Here is a 17,973-nt window from a genome sequence, read left to right on the forward strand (position 1 = left end):
TCAGCAGCCAAATTGTGGGAAAAGCAGTTGCCCAGGTCAGTTCCATGTGCACTCAGTCAAATCTGACTTGATAGATGGTGACCAAGATGATTGAAGACGTGGCCAAGGACAGGCTCTGGTGCTGGGGTGAAGAGGATTATGGAAAAGGATGATGCTCTGTGAGTTCAAAGGGCAGTACTCAGCCTTTTGGTCAAAGTAAATGTTCATAAAGGCAAGGCAGTAACCATTTCTCATATAATAAGGTGACCGTGGCTGCTGTGTGAGAGCATACAAGGTTTTTGTACCTTTTGTACCCCTCCACTTCCTGTCAACTTAAGCCAGGCTGTTTTTGTTTGCTTTTTTAAATAAATAGGGTGCCCCATGCCTGTTTCCCTTGCTGCAGACTCAAGTGAGACTGCATAAGTACTTAATATCCAGTGTTCCAAATTTGCTTTTAGAGCAATAATTCACATCTCCCAGAAGGCACTGCCTTTCTCCATAGGGTTTTTGACATGTTGCCAGTCCTGCTGTCATTTGGCCTTCAAATTTAAGGGCAGACCTCCTTTGCATTCCTCCATGAAGCTCATTTTGGATCTAAATAAAACAGAACGAAGAGGAAAGTGGGTCACTGGGTTTCATTATAACCGCAGGGAACTGCAGGCCTAAGCAGGTTTGCTGAAATTCTGCAAGTCAGAAGGGACAATTCTGCCAGATCCACTCATTCAGCTTTTTCAGGCAGATACACCTGAATAATGAGACCCAGTGCTGGGATGTTTTCTATAGGTATTTGCTTTAAAAGGTTCCCAGGGCCAGAGCAGGTTTCAGCAAAAATGTTTTTGTTCTGCTGGGTGGTTTGGGTTATTGTGGGAAGGAGGCTTTCCTGATGTAGCTCTGAGTGCCCTGGCCAGACTTGATTTGTTTGTTTTCTTCCCCCCCTAACCCCCTCCCCTCAGCCCTCCACCACCTGGCCCTGCCTTAGCTTTGAGATCAGTGTCAGATAACTAGAGCCTGCTGCCCTCTGTAAGTCAAATAAATGGGCTTTGCAGAAGGATCTTGGGGGGAGGAGCTGGTTAAAATCTTGATTTCCTCATTTAGATATCGCTTTACCTCTACCAGGTGTGTCTGTTGCACAGTCTTAACCCTACCGGTTTGGGAGCCACAGAACCTCCCCCCCCCACCTCCCCCTGGATTACTTCTGTGCGTCAGCAAAGCTCAGGGTAGACAAGCATCTTGTAGTGTTGCTTGGCAGAGTTGTTTATAAATTGTACACTGTCTGAATGACTTTTTCTCTAAGGACTTCTGGGCACTGTGGAAAACTTAGCTATACCTTGGAAAGCAAGTTACTCAAGCAGTGGGAAGAGCATTGGGCCCACTCTACCCCCAATTTAGTCTCATCTCTGCCACTCTCTCTCAACGAAATAATCTCTCTCTGGGCCTCAGTATCTTAATCTGTAAAATGCTGCTGCTTTAGTTGGTCTGTAATCAGTCAGTCCACAAACATTTATTCAGTGCCCACTCTGTGCTGGGCCCTGTGCTGGGGATACAAAGATTTGTTCCTGCACTTGTCGAGATTTCCAGCTCTTAATCCTGTGATCTTCCTCCCTCCCATCCTTCAGAGTTGTTTGCTGTGGCTAGGTAGATGAGGCAAGGACCTCTGCCCAGGGCTGCTACTCCACAGGGATTAGGGGCTGTGCTGCCTCCTTCCTGGGGAATCTGCAAAGTGCTGGCTCTTCTCCCTGGCTAACTCAACTAGTGAGAGGTCAGTTCTGCCAGTTTTCCCCATGGCCTAGAGTCCCCCAGTGGACCTTTCACACTTCTCTCTCCAGAGGGGACCAGTTGTTGGCTCAGCAGGATACCTTTTGATGGCAGGTAAGAGCCAATTTATAAAGGGCCTTAACTACTAGGCTGAGTTGGCACTTATTCTAGTGGCAGTAGGGTAATGTAGAATGTTTTTAAGACATGACAGGATGTGGTCAGACCCATGCTTCAGGAAGATCATTTTAGCAGCTATGTGGAAGATGGATGTGACAGAGAGAACGGGAGGGAGTTCAGTTAGGCTCCAAGAGTGGTCTGGGGGAGAGGTGTTGAGGTGGGGCTTGAATTCAGGTGGCTATGTGAGAGGAGAAAAGAGGACAGATGCGTGTTATGGAGTTAGAATCTCCCAGACATGGCAACTGGTTGGATAGATGGTGGGTGGGAACTGGAAACATAAAGGATTACACACACAGGTGACTAGAAGGATGATGTAGAGAAGCGTGGAGGAGGGGCAGGTTTAAGGAGAAAGATGAGTACTGGTTGGACCGTGTTGAGTTTGATATGCCCATGGGAGAACCGGGAGTTGTCCCCAGATAATTGACTCTGACAGTCTTTAATTCATGGTATTTTCTGCTTACCTACAGCTCTAATTCTTTTTGTGGTATTACATTGTAATAATCAAGGTACCAGAAAATCCCATGTTATGATAGGATCATAGAATTTAGAGCTGGAAAGGACCTTAGAGAGATTATTCTGTGTGACTTCTGAGGCCCAGAGAAATTTAAGTGATTTCCCCCAAGCACATATAGTATAGCACATAGCAGAGAGAGCCACATTTGAACCAAGGACCTGTCTGATTCCAAATCCATTTTTCTTTACACTATGACATGAAACGCATCAGAAGCCCAGGTTGTGTGTGTGCATAATATTACATAATTTATATTTCCATACTTAGGTATACTTATATTTACATATATATGCATTGTGCATATGTATGTGTATAATTTGAATACATGTATGTATATAATTTTGGGAAGGACTGGGGTACACATTTTATTTGTGTTCAGGGAGAACGAGAAAAATTGTTAAATTTTTTGTTGAATTGAAGTAGGGGAAGGGAGGAAAGAAGATCACATCAACATTATATTTTGAGGTTTCCCTGTGCTTTGACTCATAGGATTTAGATTCACAAAGGCCTTTTAGATGTCATCTCTTCTAATCCCCTGAGGACTGAGAGGTATATTTAACTCAGTCTCTACAGCAGGGCTTCTGCCTTCAAATCCAGTGTCCTTTCTGCCACTCCCAATTTCCTGCAGGTTGTTAAGGAATGATGATATCTGGTACATAGCACAGTGTCTTGCATATACATGGTGATGGTGGGAGACCCATTCCTGGACTCAGAGAAAGAAGGAAAAATCCCATTTCAAGAGCTCATATCCCATTTGGAAGCCATTCAGTAAGTCTGCTGTTGTGGTCTGATACCTAATCTCCACAGGACAAAGGCCTCAAGCCAGAATTTGTTTTGTTGGCCGTTGCTGCCTATCAGTCAGTCAATAAGCATTTATTAAACATCGCCGAAGTGTCTGGTGCTGAGGATATGAGTACAAAGAATGAAACAGTCCCCATTCACAAAGGAACTTGCATCCTGATAGAGGAGACAAGGTGCATATATAAAGACATATACAGCTTCAATTTCAAGTGACTAAATGCAAATGGAGACAAGGTGGTTTGAAGGGGAGGTCATGAACAGTTGGGGAGATCAGGAAAGGCTTCTTGCTGAAGATGCTGGGGTCTAGCTAGGGAAATTCAGACAAAAAGATATTCATTTCTACCTGCTCTTATCCGCTCGTTCATCCTGTTTTGATGTAGTTCTCTCATTTCCCTTCCCATTTTATCTTTAATCAAGAGTCTTTGTTCAGTGGTTTTCCACCTCTCCTTTCACACACACTGTTTCTGAGCATGATGGAAGGAGGAAGAGTATTGTATTGGCTCTTGCAAGGAACAGCATTCATGTGGAAGGTTGCTCATTCCTACCTAGGTCAGTGGTTCCCAATTTATTGTTATGATTTTTAATCTACAAGCTCCTTCACCCATTTTTGGTGTCCCACCTACCCGCCCCCCATCTTGTCACTGAAAAAAAAAATCACTAGTTAAAGGTGACTCCTAAGTTTAATTCTTAAGATGCTGTGGATTTCCATGGATTTTCTAGCCGTAGAGCATTACCAGAAGGATTGTTGTCAGTAAAAAGGTGGACTTTTGTCTCAGAATGGAGCCAGTTGTCACCCATCCCCCAACCACCCTTGAGGCTCTGGGGTATAGGAGGAATAGGAAGAATGATGCTTTTGATTAGATACTAGGGAGAAAGATAACAATTTAATGATTAGCTTGTGCCAGAAACCAAAGGATAACCAATTTACAGTGTAAAACTTCATAATACAAGGAACCACCGTCCTGTAAGCAAGCCATCAGCTGTCTTGGGCTTGCTGATCAAGTGAGATAAAGCTCTTAGCACAGTGTCTGGCACATAATAGGTACTTAAAAATGCTATTCCCTTCCCTGGGACCCTACTGGATAATGAAAGTGAGGCGCTATGGAAAGGATGCTGCGTTTGGAGTCAGAGGACCTGCAATCTAAAGCCAGTCACTTAGATTGGGGACGTGCGGGCTGGTTTGCAGAAAGGCTGGTTTGCCTTTCTTTGAGAATCACTGGAGGGCCCGTTGTGGGTCTGAGAAAAGAGGACATTCCATGTCCCCAGTCAGATGTCAGCAGTTAAGGGTGCGCCTTAGTGTAATCTAACAACTCCTCTTTCCATTAAGGTGGATATCAGAGTGTTTTTTCTCTTGCCTCTCTGAGGTAATTTATTTTACTTAATCATCCTAGAATACAGCTGATGTGCCAGGACATCCCTTCTCTGGGGGGTGTGCACTTAGGCCCTAGGCACACTAGGGTAGAAAATTCTAGCGCACTGTCTAGAATGATAGGTAACATCCTTTACTAACCCTTTACATGAGTCTTTTGACTTGACATTTCTGTTACAGTTCTAAAATATGGTTGTTCTATCATATCTGAGATGGTTAACATTTTTTCAGCCCCTTCTGGCCCTGTCTATTCCCCTCTGTAAGTAAACTTGCAGCCTCTTGCAATTCCCAGTGGCCTCTATGGAGTTTCTTTGTGCCTTCCCTTTCAGACTCTTCCCAAGGAGTGAACCATGATCACATTCATGAATTCAGACAGTGAGGAGGAGGCCTGCAATGAGAGGACGTCCCTGATGTCAACAGAGAGCCCCCCAGCTCGGACCTATCATGAAGGGATCTGCACAGAAGAAAGGGACAAGGAGATCCAAGAGGTAGGCCCACGCCCAGGACAAAGGGGGACAGCCATGCAGGTGGCCTGGCCGGTTGTAGGTTTTAAACAGCTTTCCTGGGGTAGTTTTCCTTTACTCAAACCAGAAATTGACAGTCACCTCTGGATGATCAATACTGGTGGTAAAGCAATAAAAATGTGGATAAATCAAAGCGTTAAGCCTTTGGCTTTGAAATGTGTGGCGTTGTTTTCATATCTATGCATTTACCTTCCCAATCATGTGTTGTTCAAGAAGATGCTTTGTTCAGAATAATATTAAAATGGTTTTGATTCCCAGAGAAAACGCTGATGGGTATTGGGAGGGAACAGCTCAGAAGCTAGTAGATGCTAAGAGGAAACCAGGCTGGGATTGAACTCTTGGTTGGCTAACCTACAAATTAGAGCAAATAAGACTATGAATAAATGTTTACATCATGTTTTACAAGTGAGGCAACGGATAGCATATTGGATTTGGAGTTAGGAAGACCCGAGTTCAAATCCAGCCTTAGACACTAGCTGTGTAACCTTGGGGAAGTCACTCAACCTCTGTCTGCCTCAGTTTCCTCATCTGTAAAAATGGGGATAAGAATAGTACTTATCTCCCAGGGTTGCTGTAAGGATCAAGTGAGATAATAATGGTAAAGCTGTCAGCACAGGGCCTGGAACAGTCTATGCTATTTAAATGTTCGTTATTATAATGTTGTTGCTGCTGCTGCGGTTGTTATTCTACCCCCCACCCTCCACCTTTGTACTAGCGCCTCATGCCAAGAATGCTCTCCCTCCTCCCCTCTGCCTCTCAGAATCCCTACTTCCTTTTAGTGCCACCTCCTACGGGAGCCTTTCTCTGATACCACACCTCCACCTGCCCAGCAAATTACTGGTACATTTACTTACCTGTATACTGGTTGTTTCCCCAGCATTCTCAATCCTACCACCCAGCTTATCGTTGTAGGCGCCTAACAAATGCTTATTAAAAATCGCTGAATTTTTAAAAATTGTCTGACCTTTCCCACCCCTCTGCTTAATTTTTCCATTTATTCTTAGTGGACATAGAGAACTGCATTGAACTTTGCTTGATGACTCAAGTCACCCTTCAGCCTTCTCTTGCCAGGTTAAATTATTCCAGTTTCTTTAACCTTTATTTTTTTAAATGCCTATGGATTTTAGATTGTTTCTGTTCTTGTTCATCAACTCTTTGCCTCTTTCCTCCTCTTCTTCCTCTAAATATTTAGATTGGAATGCGGTCTGGAAAAGTGATACTTGAGCTGCGAAAGGTTTTCTCCCTTCCTTTTACTTGGCTCTGGTTTCAGGCTGTTAATGTAATTAAGTAGATTTCAAGCATGCTTATGTGACTGCAGCTGAAAAATGGAAATTCTTGTATCCGTCAGGGTCCTCACTTGGTCCTTTCCTAGCTGTCTATTTACAGTCTCCCACCTTTTTGCCCTGGGCTTGCCCATGAAGCACAATTACGGCAGAGACAGCGCTGGCATTACTAAGAGCCTATTCTAATAAGCCAAGCACAGAGCATTTTTCAACCAAGTCAAAAAATGGAATGATCTCTAAGGGAACTTGTGTATTCTGTATGGGAGTAGACAATTTGTATATACACAAAATGAGTATGAGATTGTTCATGAGGGAGGACTAGCAGTTGTGGGGATCGGGAAGGGCTTCAGGCAGAAAGTCTTGAAGGACAAGGGGAATTCTGTGAGGCAGAGGTGAGTGTGTGGGATGGCCAGCCAGCACAGTTATACGTGGAGACGAGATGGAAGACGATATGTGAGGAACAGCAGGATGGATTGTTCATTGGGTCCTGAAGTCAGGAAGGGAAGTGACGGATAACAAGGCTGGAAAGAGAGCTTGGGGCCAGGTTGTGAAAGATTTTAAAGGGGAAGAGGGGGAAGGGAACACGTACTACTACAATTTACCTATCCCTTTCTCCATCTGAGATTACCTACCATTTATATTTTTATATTATGTGTCTCTTCTTTAATGAAGCCCTACTTTGTTCCAGGAACTATATTATGGGCTTTACAAATATTATTTCACTTAATCCTTACAATAACCCTGGGAGGTGGGTGCTGCTATAATCCCCATTTTACAGTTGTGGAAACTGAGGCAGCCAGAGGTTGAATGACTTTGCCTAGTGTTGTATTTGATCAGAAGAGTGATAAGGAACCACTGGATTTTACTAATGAGGGAAAGACTTAGACCTGTCCTTTAGAAATATCAGTTTGGCAGCTGTGCACAGCATGTTTTGGGCAGGGGAGAACCTTGAGGCAGAGAGAGAAATCAGGTGGCTGTTGTAATGGACCCAAGTGAAAGTCTGTGAAAGCATGACTGAAGGTGGTGGCTGTCTGAGTAGAGAAATGCTGTAGTGACAGAAACAGCCTGACTTGGCCACTGATTGGATATGTAGGATGAGAGAGAATGAATAATTGAAGACAAGCCTGAGGGTAAATTTGGGAACCCAGAGGACAGAAATAGGAAAATTTAGTAGAGGCGTGGGTTTGAGAAGAAAAGTCATGGGAGCATAAGTTTAGAGCTGGAAGACAGTCCAGCCCCTTTATTTCACAGATGGGGAAACTGAAGCACAGAACAATTAAGAGACTTGCCTAAGTCATGTAACTAGTAATTGAGGCAGGATTCTGACACCCAAGTCCGGCAGTCTGTCCACCATGCCCCATAGTCTGAGGTGTCTCTGGGACTTTCAGTTTGAACTATCCAGTAGGCATTGGATCTTAGGGTCATGCCTACCAACTATGGATGATTTCTGAGGGTCTGTCCTGGACCTTTTTTTTTTCCTTCTACAGAGTCTCTCTGTGATCTCATCAGCTCCCATGGGTTCAGGTATTGTTTCTTTGAAGACGATTCTCTCATCTATTTACCTAGCCCTAACCTCCCTCATGACCTCCAGTCTCACATTACCTCTTGAACACCTCAAACTGGAATGTCCTGCAGGCATCTCAAACTCAACCTGTCCAAAATCAGAACTCATTACCTTTGCCCAAAACCCTTACTTTTTTTTTGCTTTGTTTTTTTGGAGGAGGAAGGCAGTGCAATTGGGGTTAAGTGACTTGCCCAAGGTCACACAGCTAGTAAGTGTGTCAAGTGTCTGAGGCCAGATTTGAAATCAGATTCTCCTGGCTCCAGGGCTGGTACTCTACTCACTGTGCTACCTAGCTGACCCTCAAACCCTCCCTTCTTTCCACTTTCCCAAGGGCACCACTGTCCTCTCAGTGGCCTAGCCTCAAAACCTTGTTGTCATTCTAGGCTCTTCACTCTCACTCACCCTGCCTAGCCAACATGGTGCCAAGTTTTGTTGTTTCCAACCTCAAGACATCTCCGTTCTTCACCTGGGCCGGGCTTTGAGCACCTGGACTATTGTAGTAACTTTCTGGTTGGTCTTCCTGCTTCAAAGTCTTTCTTAACTGCAGGCCTTCCTTCATTCGGCTGTCAGAATTGTGTCTTCCTAAAGCACAGGTCTGCCCCCTCTTACCTCCAGGATCAATTTCCGGCCTTTCCAGTCTTCCTACACTTGATATCCCTACATCTGTGCTCCAATCCCATAATACTGTCCTTGCTGTTCTAACATACAGCACTCTCTCTGTGCCTTTTCACTGGCTTGGAAGGCCTTCCCTCCTTACCTCCTACTCCTGTCTTTCTTGGCTTCCTTCAAGACCAGCTCAGATCCCACCTTCTGCTGGAGGCCTGTCCTGGTCCTTCCTTCCTTCTTCCCTCCTCCCCACCCTTCCGTCCCTCTGAAATCATCTTCCATTTACATTATGTGGATCTCATTTGTACATAGTTGCTCCTTTAGGTACTCCTTTAGGACTGGGCCTGCCTTTCTTTAATATCCTAAGGCTTAACACAGTCCCTGGCTAACGAATTAAAAGAGTTCTTTTAAAATAAGTTAGTTTCTAGGTCCGGGAACTAATTGTTAAATGTTAATACACTTTCCTGTGTACAATAAGCTTTTGCACAATGTAGGCCTATTACAGACTAGATGAATTAAATTTCATTTCCCATTAGTTGACCTAATTTTATATCGCAATGCCAATTTGTGTAAAATGTACCATGTCTGAAGATAACAAAATCATATAACGCATGTTTTATCTATTTTAAAATCACTAATTCATATTTTTCATAAATCATAGCTATATGTATGTGTATTTTTTTTTTGCTTTTCCCATCATTATTCCATTCACTGAGACAGCTTTTATTTGGTATATATTTTGTTTTTACTTCTCTTTGTAGGTGTTGTTTATTCCCATAGAATATAAGCTTCTTGAGGACACAGACCCTGAGCCACAAAGCCGTCTGGTCCAGGCCCCTCACTTTATAGATAAGGAAACGGCTCCCTGTGAGGTGCCCAGGTAGTAAGCGTCAGATGTGGGTTTGAACCCGGGTCCTCTGATTTTAGAGCCAGTCTTTTTTCCACTGTGCTATGGTTTCACTTTTGCTTTTGGCACCCCAGCACACAGCACAGCATCTGGCCCACTGTAGTCACTTATTAAACATTGTCAATCGATTGATTGTATAGAGCATGAACTCAGAGTCCAGACTAATCTGGAGTTCAAATTCTACCTCCGCCCGAGACCACTAGGAAACCAGACTCTGTTTTATTGTGCAACTCTTCCAGCCGATCTTGGGGCAATTGCTAGTTATTTAGAATTTAGCTGGGAACTATGCTGAGCCCCGAGGGTACAAAGAGAGGTAATTACATGGTCCCAGCGCTAAAGGGGCTCACCTTCTAATGGGGAGGCAGCATGAAGATGCCTCTGTAGCTACACGACACACGTCATGTGATCCTGGGCAAATCATTTAACTTCTCTCTCCATCTCAGCTTCCTCACATGTAATGAGGGTAAAAATAATACCTCAGGGACAGCTAAGTGGCCACGTGGATAGAGTCAGGGAGACCTGAGTTCCAATCCAACCTCAGACACTTAGGAGCTTTGTGACCCAGGGCAAGTCACTTTCTTCATCTGTGAAATGAGGATCATAAGCACACCTACCTCCCAAGGTTGATGCAGTGATCAAAGAAGACAGTAATACTTAGCACATAGTAAGTGCGCAGTAAGTGCTTGCGTCCTTCTGTTACAACATTGGAGTTTGGGTTGGCATCCATGTAACAATATGAACCCTTCCCCTGATGTTGGTTTAATGTTGTCCACTTTCCAGAGGGAACCACATCATCTTCAGTCCCATGAGTAAGGTTGCTAAATATGTCTATCGAGGAGACACAGTTTCCTTCCCTTGTGAGCTGTGGGCCGCTGATAGGTTTTGCCTGATCTCATGGAGGAAGATTCTGTTGCTGTAAAGGTGGGGATGGAAGGGTCCTAGAGCCTAGAGAAAAGGGTAGGAGGGATCCTGGTATCCCCACTAAAAGCTTGGTTTCCCTTGGGGAATCTGCCCATCGAACAAATTGACCTTCCTTGCTTTGAAGCACTTTTGGTCTGTCTGCTCACAGACCACAAATTAAGAACCCCTGGACTGGGTGATCTCCCTGCCAGCTCCAGCATTCTGTGACATTTGAACAGGTTAAAGGTTCCCCTTGATAGCTGGCTGTACCACATCAACACCTTAGTTAACTGGAACTTTGGTAAAACATGACCAAGAACCAAAAATTAAGTTAAAAGAAGGTCTCTGAGGAGTCAGAGTAGATCAAAAGAGTAAGATTGAAAGCTTTATCATCTCTAAGGACTCCTCATGCCACCTGGACTGTGTGCTGGACACCCTCCATGACAGAGGCCTACACGTTTGGCCTGCATAGGTCTCCATGCTTTATGCCTCTCAAAGAGTCATCAAAGTTGTCTTTGTTAAAGATTTCAAGGAATCTTGTATGTTTAAGCACAGGAGACACCTTGTTGGAGGAGAGCCATTAAGGTGGGTTTTTACTCTGCCAAATCACGTGCCTTTTAAAATAATCAACAAACCATCTACTCATTGGATAGAATATCACTGTTATTCGCATGTTGTCGCCAGCATTAGAGTGCGTGCTCCTTGAAGGAAGCACCATGTTCTTTGCTTTTCTCTCTATCCCCGGCCCACAGGACAGTGTCAGTGATGCTTGCGAACTGACGTACAGTAAGCACAGTGGGACCTTACTGCATTCTCAACATCTCCCCATCGGTCGTGAGGATGGGATGGGAATGTATATATTGTTGTTTTGAACAAAAAGAAAGGATTCTACTTGTTCCTCCTTGGTCCCCGTTCTTGAGCGCCCGCTGGGGGAGAGATCCGAGGCTGCCATTGATTGTGCCTGTCACCCTCCTGCAGAAACGCCGAGGCAGCCTGTGTAACCATGGCGATGCTGACCAGTGTACCCCCGACAGCAGGGGCTCCTCGAGAAGCAGCAGTCTGGAGGAGGATGAAGAGGAAGAAGAGCTAACGCTGAAATATGGGGCGAAGCATGTGATCATGCTGTTTGTGCCGGTCACTCTCTGCATGGTGGTCGTCGTGGCAACCATTAAGTCAGTCCGCTTCTACACGGAGAAGAATGGACAGCTGTGAGTCAGCCCTGTACACGGCATACCCAGGCTAGTGGGGTGTGTGTGTGTGTGTGTGTGTGTGTGTGGCCAGACCGGGGAGTATGTTTGTGCAGTATTCATTGAGGCAGTTAGGTGGCCCCTTTGGGGCACTGGACTTGGAGTCGGGAAGACCTGAGTTCAAATCCTGCTTCACACACTGAACTCTGGCTGTGCGACCCTAGGCAATGTCACTTACTCTCTCAGCCTCAGTGTTCTCATTTGTAAAATGAAGGAGTTGGACTTGATGTCCTCTAAAGGCCCTTCGATGACGGCTCCCTGCCCCATTATATCAGGGCCTACAAGGAAAATAAAAAACAATCTATTAAAAGGCACAGCCCCTGCCTTTAGTAAGCTTACAGTGTGGTCCGGGAGAGTGAGAAGATTTGAGAGCGCCTACTAAACAAGTGTAGGTTAATACAGCTCGTCAGTGCCGAGGGTAGTAAAAGTTAGGGAATAATTTAAGGCTGTGTGGGCTTAATATGTGGAGTGTGTGTGTGGTGGGTTGAGAGTGGGGCCAGAGAGAAAATAAATGGACCTAATAGATTTGTAGTCCTCAGTGTGGAGAGAGAGAAAAATAATAGAACTGGAGCCGCCTCAGCGGGCATCTAGCCCAAGGGTGTCCAACGCAGAACAGAAGCTGGGTCACTAAATGGTACCTGCGGGTGGCACATTGACTTTACTTATGTTCTGTTTTCTTTATTTTATTAACTATTTCCTTGTTACATTTTCGGTCTGTTCCCAACAGTCTGACGCTTCTGAGCTAACCCAGTTCCTTTGTTTTTCATGTGACAGAACTGAGGCCAGAGGCTAAATTATTTCCTCAAGATCACAGAGAAAAGTAACACAAGGGCAGAGATTAGAGCCCAGGACACGTGCTCTTCTATCTAAAACATAAATTTTTTTTTATGTTGCATGTGTTTTATTGGTAGACTCTAATTTATAAGCGATTGATCTTTAAGTTTTCTGAAAAGTTTTCTTTTTTTTCTTTCTTTTCTTAATTGGGAGAATTGGAATGGGAAGGAGAGAATTTTTTTTAATTTATTTTTATTTTTAGTTTACAACAGACGGTTCTACATAATTTTGAGTTCCAGATTTTCTCCCCTCCCTCCCCAAGACGGCATGGAATCTCATATAACTACCACAAATGACTTCGCATTGAATTAATTTATACACTAGTCAAGTTGCGGAGAAGAATCACGACCTAAAACATAAATGTTTTAAAGAAGCTTCAGTCTGAGTTTCAGTCTTAGCTAAGAAAAGACTCTAAGAAGGCCGTCCCATCTCTCCCCTTCCTGCTAGACTAGAGCCGGCCAACAAATCCGAAGCTGCCTAAACTGAGGGGTCGGGTGAATGACAAAGCCTGACCGAAGATGGTGGGCATGCGGCCAGACCAGGGCATGGGGACGTAGAGGAGAAGATGGGCGAGAGAGTCCACAGGATGGAGGGGCAGGGGTTAGATGTAGAAAGGGCTAGGAAGGAGAATCAGGGTGGGGCACTAATCATCCTTTTTCTTTACCTTCAGGATCTACACGCCCTTTACAGAAGATACCCCCTCCATCGGTCAGCGCTTGCTCAACTCGGTGCTGAACACCCTCATCATGATCAGCGTCATCGTCGTCATGACGATATTCCTGGTTGTGCTGTACAAGTATCGCTGCTACAAGGTGAGTGGTGGAGGAGGGGCCCTCGCTGGTCAGGGGGTCAGCCGGGAGCCCCAGGACACTCTGGGAGCCCAGCTGTGGCCTCTCGGGCTGCTTGATTTGTACATATGTGTTTCTCGTGTAGGTATTGTATGTGTGAACATATGTGTTTGCCCAGTGTTGTTTATACAGAGTGTGTATATATGTACTATTTATGTGTGTGCGTGGTTTGGGGACATACCATATATATTTTTATATATTGCATGTGTAGTATATTTGTATAGAGAGAGAACGTATTTTTTATATATTGCACATACATACTCAGATGTCCATATCAATCTGAGATCTCAACAGTTTGGGAGTTCCACACACCAAAGCCCCTCCAGACCTGCCCAGCCGTGCAGTTCTTGTCTGTGTCCTGTGGAGAGTTTGGTGTGAGAGTTCTCACCGTGCTGAATGCCTCGCTTACTATTGGGTTATGGAATGGATGCTGGCATGTACTGACGTACCCAGAGGCAGCCTTCGTGTCTCACCTGTCAGTGTGACCCTGGGCAAGTCACTCAACCTTAATGCCCCACACTTACAGAATATTTGCCAATTTGCAGGTTACATCAATCAAAGGAGTTTTCTTACTGAGTTTCTTATCCCAATGAAATGACAGGTCTAGTCCAAAAAAAGACATCCATACACAATTTGTGTGTATATTTCAGTGATGTTTTACTAGTGCTTTTGAGGTTTACAAAGTCTCTCCAATTCTAGAGCCAGCTCTCCCCCCCATAGCTCAAATTAATTTTTGTCTTTGGATACCCAGGTTAAGTAACTTGCTCATCATAAGGACAGTCAGTAAGGATCAGAGGTAAGGTTTGAGCCTGGGTCTGTCCCATTTCCAGGTTTGGTGCCCTCCCACTCGATCACTCCCTCTTGTGTAAAAACACATACATGTACGTGTTGTGTTTGTACATATATACAAGCACAGTGCATGCATGGGTTGTGTATATGTATATGTGTGTACATAGGCACATACACAGCTAGATGGCGCAGTAGATAAGGCACTGTTTGCATGTGTATAGAAACATGTTTAAGCCATGTTTTACATGTATACATATATTCATGCATGTGTCTAGCGACCTGTTTTTATAGAAGAGGGAGTGATAGAATGAAAGGAGTACCAAACTTGGACTTGGGAGAGGCCCAGGTTCAAATCCCACCTCTGACACTTACTGCCTATGTACTTTAGACGAGTCACTTTTCTGCAGCCCCAGTTTCTTTCCTTATGAAATGGTTATAATAGTACCTACTTCACAGAATTGTGGTGAGGCTCAAGTGAAATAATGGAGACAAAGCGCTTTGTAAACATTAAAGCGTGAGAAAAATGTCAGAGATACATACACACGTTGGTGTGTGTTTGTATGTGTGTGCGTGTGTGTGTCTTTGCGGGGTGGGGGGACGGCTAGATCTGTAATTTCTTTGGGATAGGGAACTCTCTATAAGGAAACTCATTTTATCAATGCAAATTGACAGCTCTGTGTGTGCAGCTAGATAAATAGATAGCCTCCATGGGCTCGAAGCAGAACTTGAACCAAGGTCCTCCCAATTCAAGGCAGGCCATCTCTGCCAGCCCTCCATAAGTAGGCATCGCCTACATATATGCATATACTGTGCACTGTTTCCGCTGCCCAATGGTTCACATTTAATGCCAGACAAGTCAGGGCGTTTGAATCTCCCTCCTTTTCCTCTCACAGTATGAGAGCAGCATTTTTACTGTGCTGTGGTTTGCTTCTTAGAATGTTCGACTAGATTCCTTTTTTAAAAAAATAATTGTACAGAATGTCACTTCCCCTATTTTAAAAGCTAATATCTACTTCAATTCCCCTTCTGAAGAAATAAGGCTTTATTTTAAGAGCCCTGACTACCGCAACTGGTTTTTTTGTTTTGTTTTTCATTTTCTTTTCCCGTTTCCCTCTAGAGCTGGCTCTGTATAGATTCCACTCCGTGGTCTGGGAGGCTTTCAGCCTCTGTGTCCAAGAGCCATTTCATCTGGGGACTGTCCCATTGTCTCTGTGGATACAGGCAGTGTAGCTGCACCAAGCTGCCTCCTCACTCTTGCTTGTTCTTCCCAGAAACCTGGGGACTTTGGGACAATGGCCCCATAGTCCTTTTCCTTGTTCTGGAATATACGGGACTCCTAGAATTCTAAAGGTACCAGGGACCTTAGAACTCATCTAATCCAACCCTTTTATTTTATAGATGAGAAAATTGAAACCCTGAAGGATGAAATGATTTGTCCCAGGTCACTGCTATTTAATGGCAGAGCAACCTTGGGTCCCTGACTCCCAGTCTGGTGGTATATACCCCAGCATTAGCTTTCTAGGGATACCAGAAATCTGTGTTTCTAAACCATCACCTACTAGAAGAAGTATCACCAGTTTTGTAAAGGTAAAATTAGTTTATAACAACGATCATCAGAATACAGAAACAGACCTTAAACCTTTAGGTTGCAAGTGTATTGAGTCCAAGGGATTCTCTCCTGATTCCTGTTTTCCTTTGGAGGAATTACAGGTGATATCTGAAGTGGACGCCTCTTAGGAGGGAATGATGGGTCAGTGTTTTCTAGGGGTAAACTGTGGATGCTGCTGCCATGATCATCAGTGCTGCCTTTGCAGGTAGAAAGGCTGGTCCCAGAGGGAAGTCCCTTCCCCACTTAAAGAAACTCCTTGTCTTCACACCTTGTGTTTGGCTCTGAGGTTGGGGAGTGTGTTTCTTTTTAGATGATCTTTTAAAACTCTCTAGCTCTTCAATGACCCTGATTTATAATAACATATTTAGGTCGTACTTGAAAGCTGCTGGGGTCACAGTAGCTCATGAAGTCTGTCTCTTCTGGCACGCGATGGTCGCAGTCCTTGTTTGTGGCTAAGTGATGAGCATCTGTGCTACTGAAATCCTGAATTTCTTGAAGTCTGTAATCCTTTTCGTTGTCTCCAAGGCACTTTATACTCATTACCTCCTGCCATTCCCAAAGCCACATAATTACTGCAAGAATTATTACACTTATTCCTTGCAAAGGAGGAAACTGAGACCCAAAGATCTGCGGACTTGCCCACGGTCACATAGGTTGTAAATGACAGAAATAGGATTCAAAGCCAGGTCCTCCGACTCCAAATGCGGCATTCTTTTTGCCGTGTCACACTGGTGCCCACCATGGTTCCATCCACACTCCTATAGGCACGAATGAAAGAAGCGTTTATGAGGTACTTACTATATGCAAAGTACTGTGCTAAGTATTTGGTGTACAAAGAGAAAAATCAGACATTCCCTCTCTCAAGGAGCTCACGTTCTAACAAGGGAGAACATAGATAGGGCAGCTTCCACTGCCAGTCACATGGAAAGGTCGCATTGTCCTTAGAGCACAGTGGCAAAGCGGCAATGGTAAAAGCACAAGGAGTTAGGGAGAAGGCGGTGGGGTTGGAGATGTCCGATCTCTTTGTGAACCGTGAAGCCGTAGAGTATAAGCTGTAGCTACTCTTGTCAAGCCATTCACTGATGTGCAAACTCTCTGAAGCAGAGGTACTGTGTGCCTGTGGGCAGGTTGTGGGACTTTTCATTGTTATTGCTCAGACCAATCTTGTTCTAACATGGCATCGTGGCAGTTGAGACGTTAGCCACAGGCACTGTTGCCCCTGGTGCTTGACCTGAGCAGCAGCACACCCCCTACTATTGATCAGCCCAGGGGTTCTGTCGGAGCCAACGAACGAACCAAGAACATTCCTTGTGTCAACAGTGGTGTTTGTTTCTGTTGTCTAGTTTATCCACGGCTGGTTGATCCTGTCTTCTCTGATGCTGCTCTTCCTCTTCACCTACATTTATCTTGGGTAAGTGTCTGCCCCGAGGCCTGTGATTGTTCCAGATAAGCTTTCACCCACACTGCTCCCCGATATGAAGGGCATGAAAGCGGGCACAGGGCAGAGGAGGAGATGGGCATCCATCCTTCCTCACAACAACTCTGCAGGTGTAAGTAGCAGTATTATTGCCATTTTACAGATTGCCATTTACAGATTAGAAAGATTAGAGAGATTAGGAGACGTTCAGAATCATACAGCTGGGGGGCAGAAAGGTTGCAGGGTTCGGGAGGGGCATGGTCAGATCCAGAACATGGATCCATTTCTTCTGATTCCAAGGCTCTGTTGTTCTTTGAAATACGCTTCAGTGAGTTTGAATACAGATCGAGGCGCACTACATGCTCGCCTTTTTTGCTTCTTTTCTTGTTTTTGGGTTTTTTTTTTTTGGTTCTGTCTCTTCTTTCTCATGATTCATTCCATTGGTCAAAATTCTTCTCCACGACTTGACTAGTGCATAAATTAATTCAATGCGAAGTTATACATGACAGTTATATGAGATTCTATGCCATCTTGGGGAGGGAGGGGGGAGGGAGGGGAGAAAAACTGGAACTCAAAACCATGTAGAACCGTGTGTGGTAAACTAAAAATAAATAAAGAAATTCAAAAAAAAAAAAAGAAATACGCTTCAGTGAGGGACAGAAATGGTATTTAGCAATGGGATACGATAGGAGCAAGAAGGACTAGGATTGCCTTATTTGTGGTGCCAGAGCACCTACTATGTGCCAGGCACTGAGCTAGGCCCACATGTTTTCTTGTGGACACAATATGGTCTGCCTTGGTTGGCTGCGTGCTGTGTTTTCAGTCCCCTGTAAAAATACCATGGAGAGAAAGG

General features: G+C 44.5%; 1 protein-coding gene across 1 annotated transcript in view; it reads left to right on the forward strand.

Moving 5' to 3' along the window:
• Positions 1-17,973, forward strand: part of PSEN2 (presenilin 2) — a 37,059-nt gene that overhangs the window by 8,954 nt on the left and 10,132 nt on the right. Inside the window, exons 2-5 of the mRNA XM_036757262.1 lie at positions 4,922-5,080; positions 11,355-11,584; positions 13,128-13,269; positions 17,047-17,114. Coding sequence (XP_036613157.1) covers positions 4,943-5,080; positions 11,355-11,584; positions 13,128-13,269; positions 17,047-17,114 — 578 coding nt within the window. The 5' untranslated portion in view covers positions 4,922-4,942. The remainder of the gene's footprint in view (positions 1-4,921; positions 5,081-11,354; positions 11,585-13,127; positions 13,270-17,046; positions 17,115-17,973) is intronic.

Source organism: Trichosurus vulpecula, chromosome 4 (genome assembly GCF_011100635.1).
Source record: "Trichosurus vulpecula isolate mTriVul1 chromosome 4, mTriVul1.pri, whole genome shotgun sequence".
NCBI classification, from domain to species: Eukaryota; Metazoa; Chordata; class Mammalia; order Diprotodontia; family Phalangeridae; genus Trichosurus; species Trichosurus vulpecula.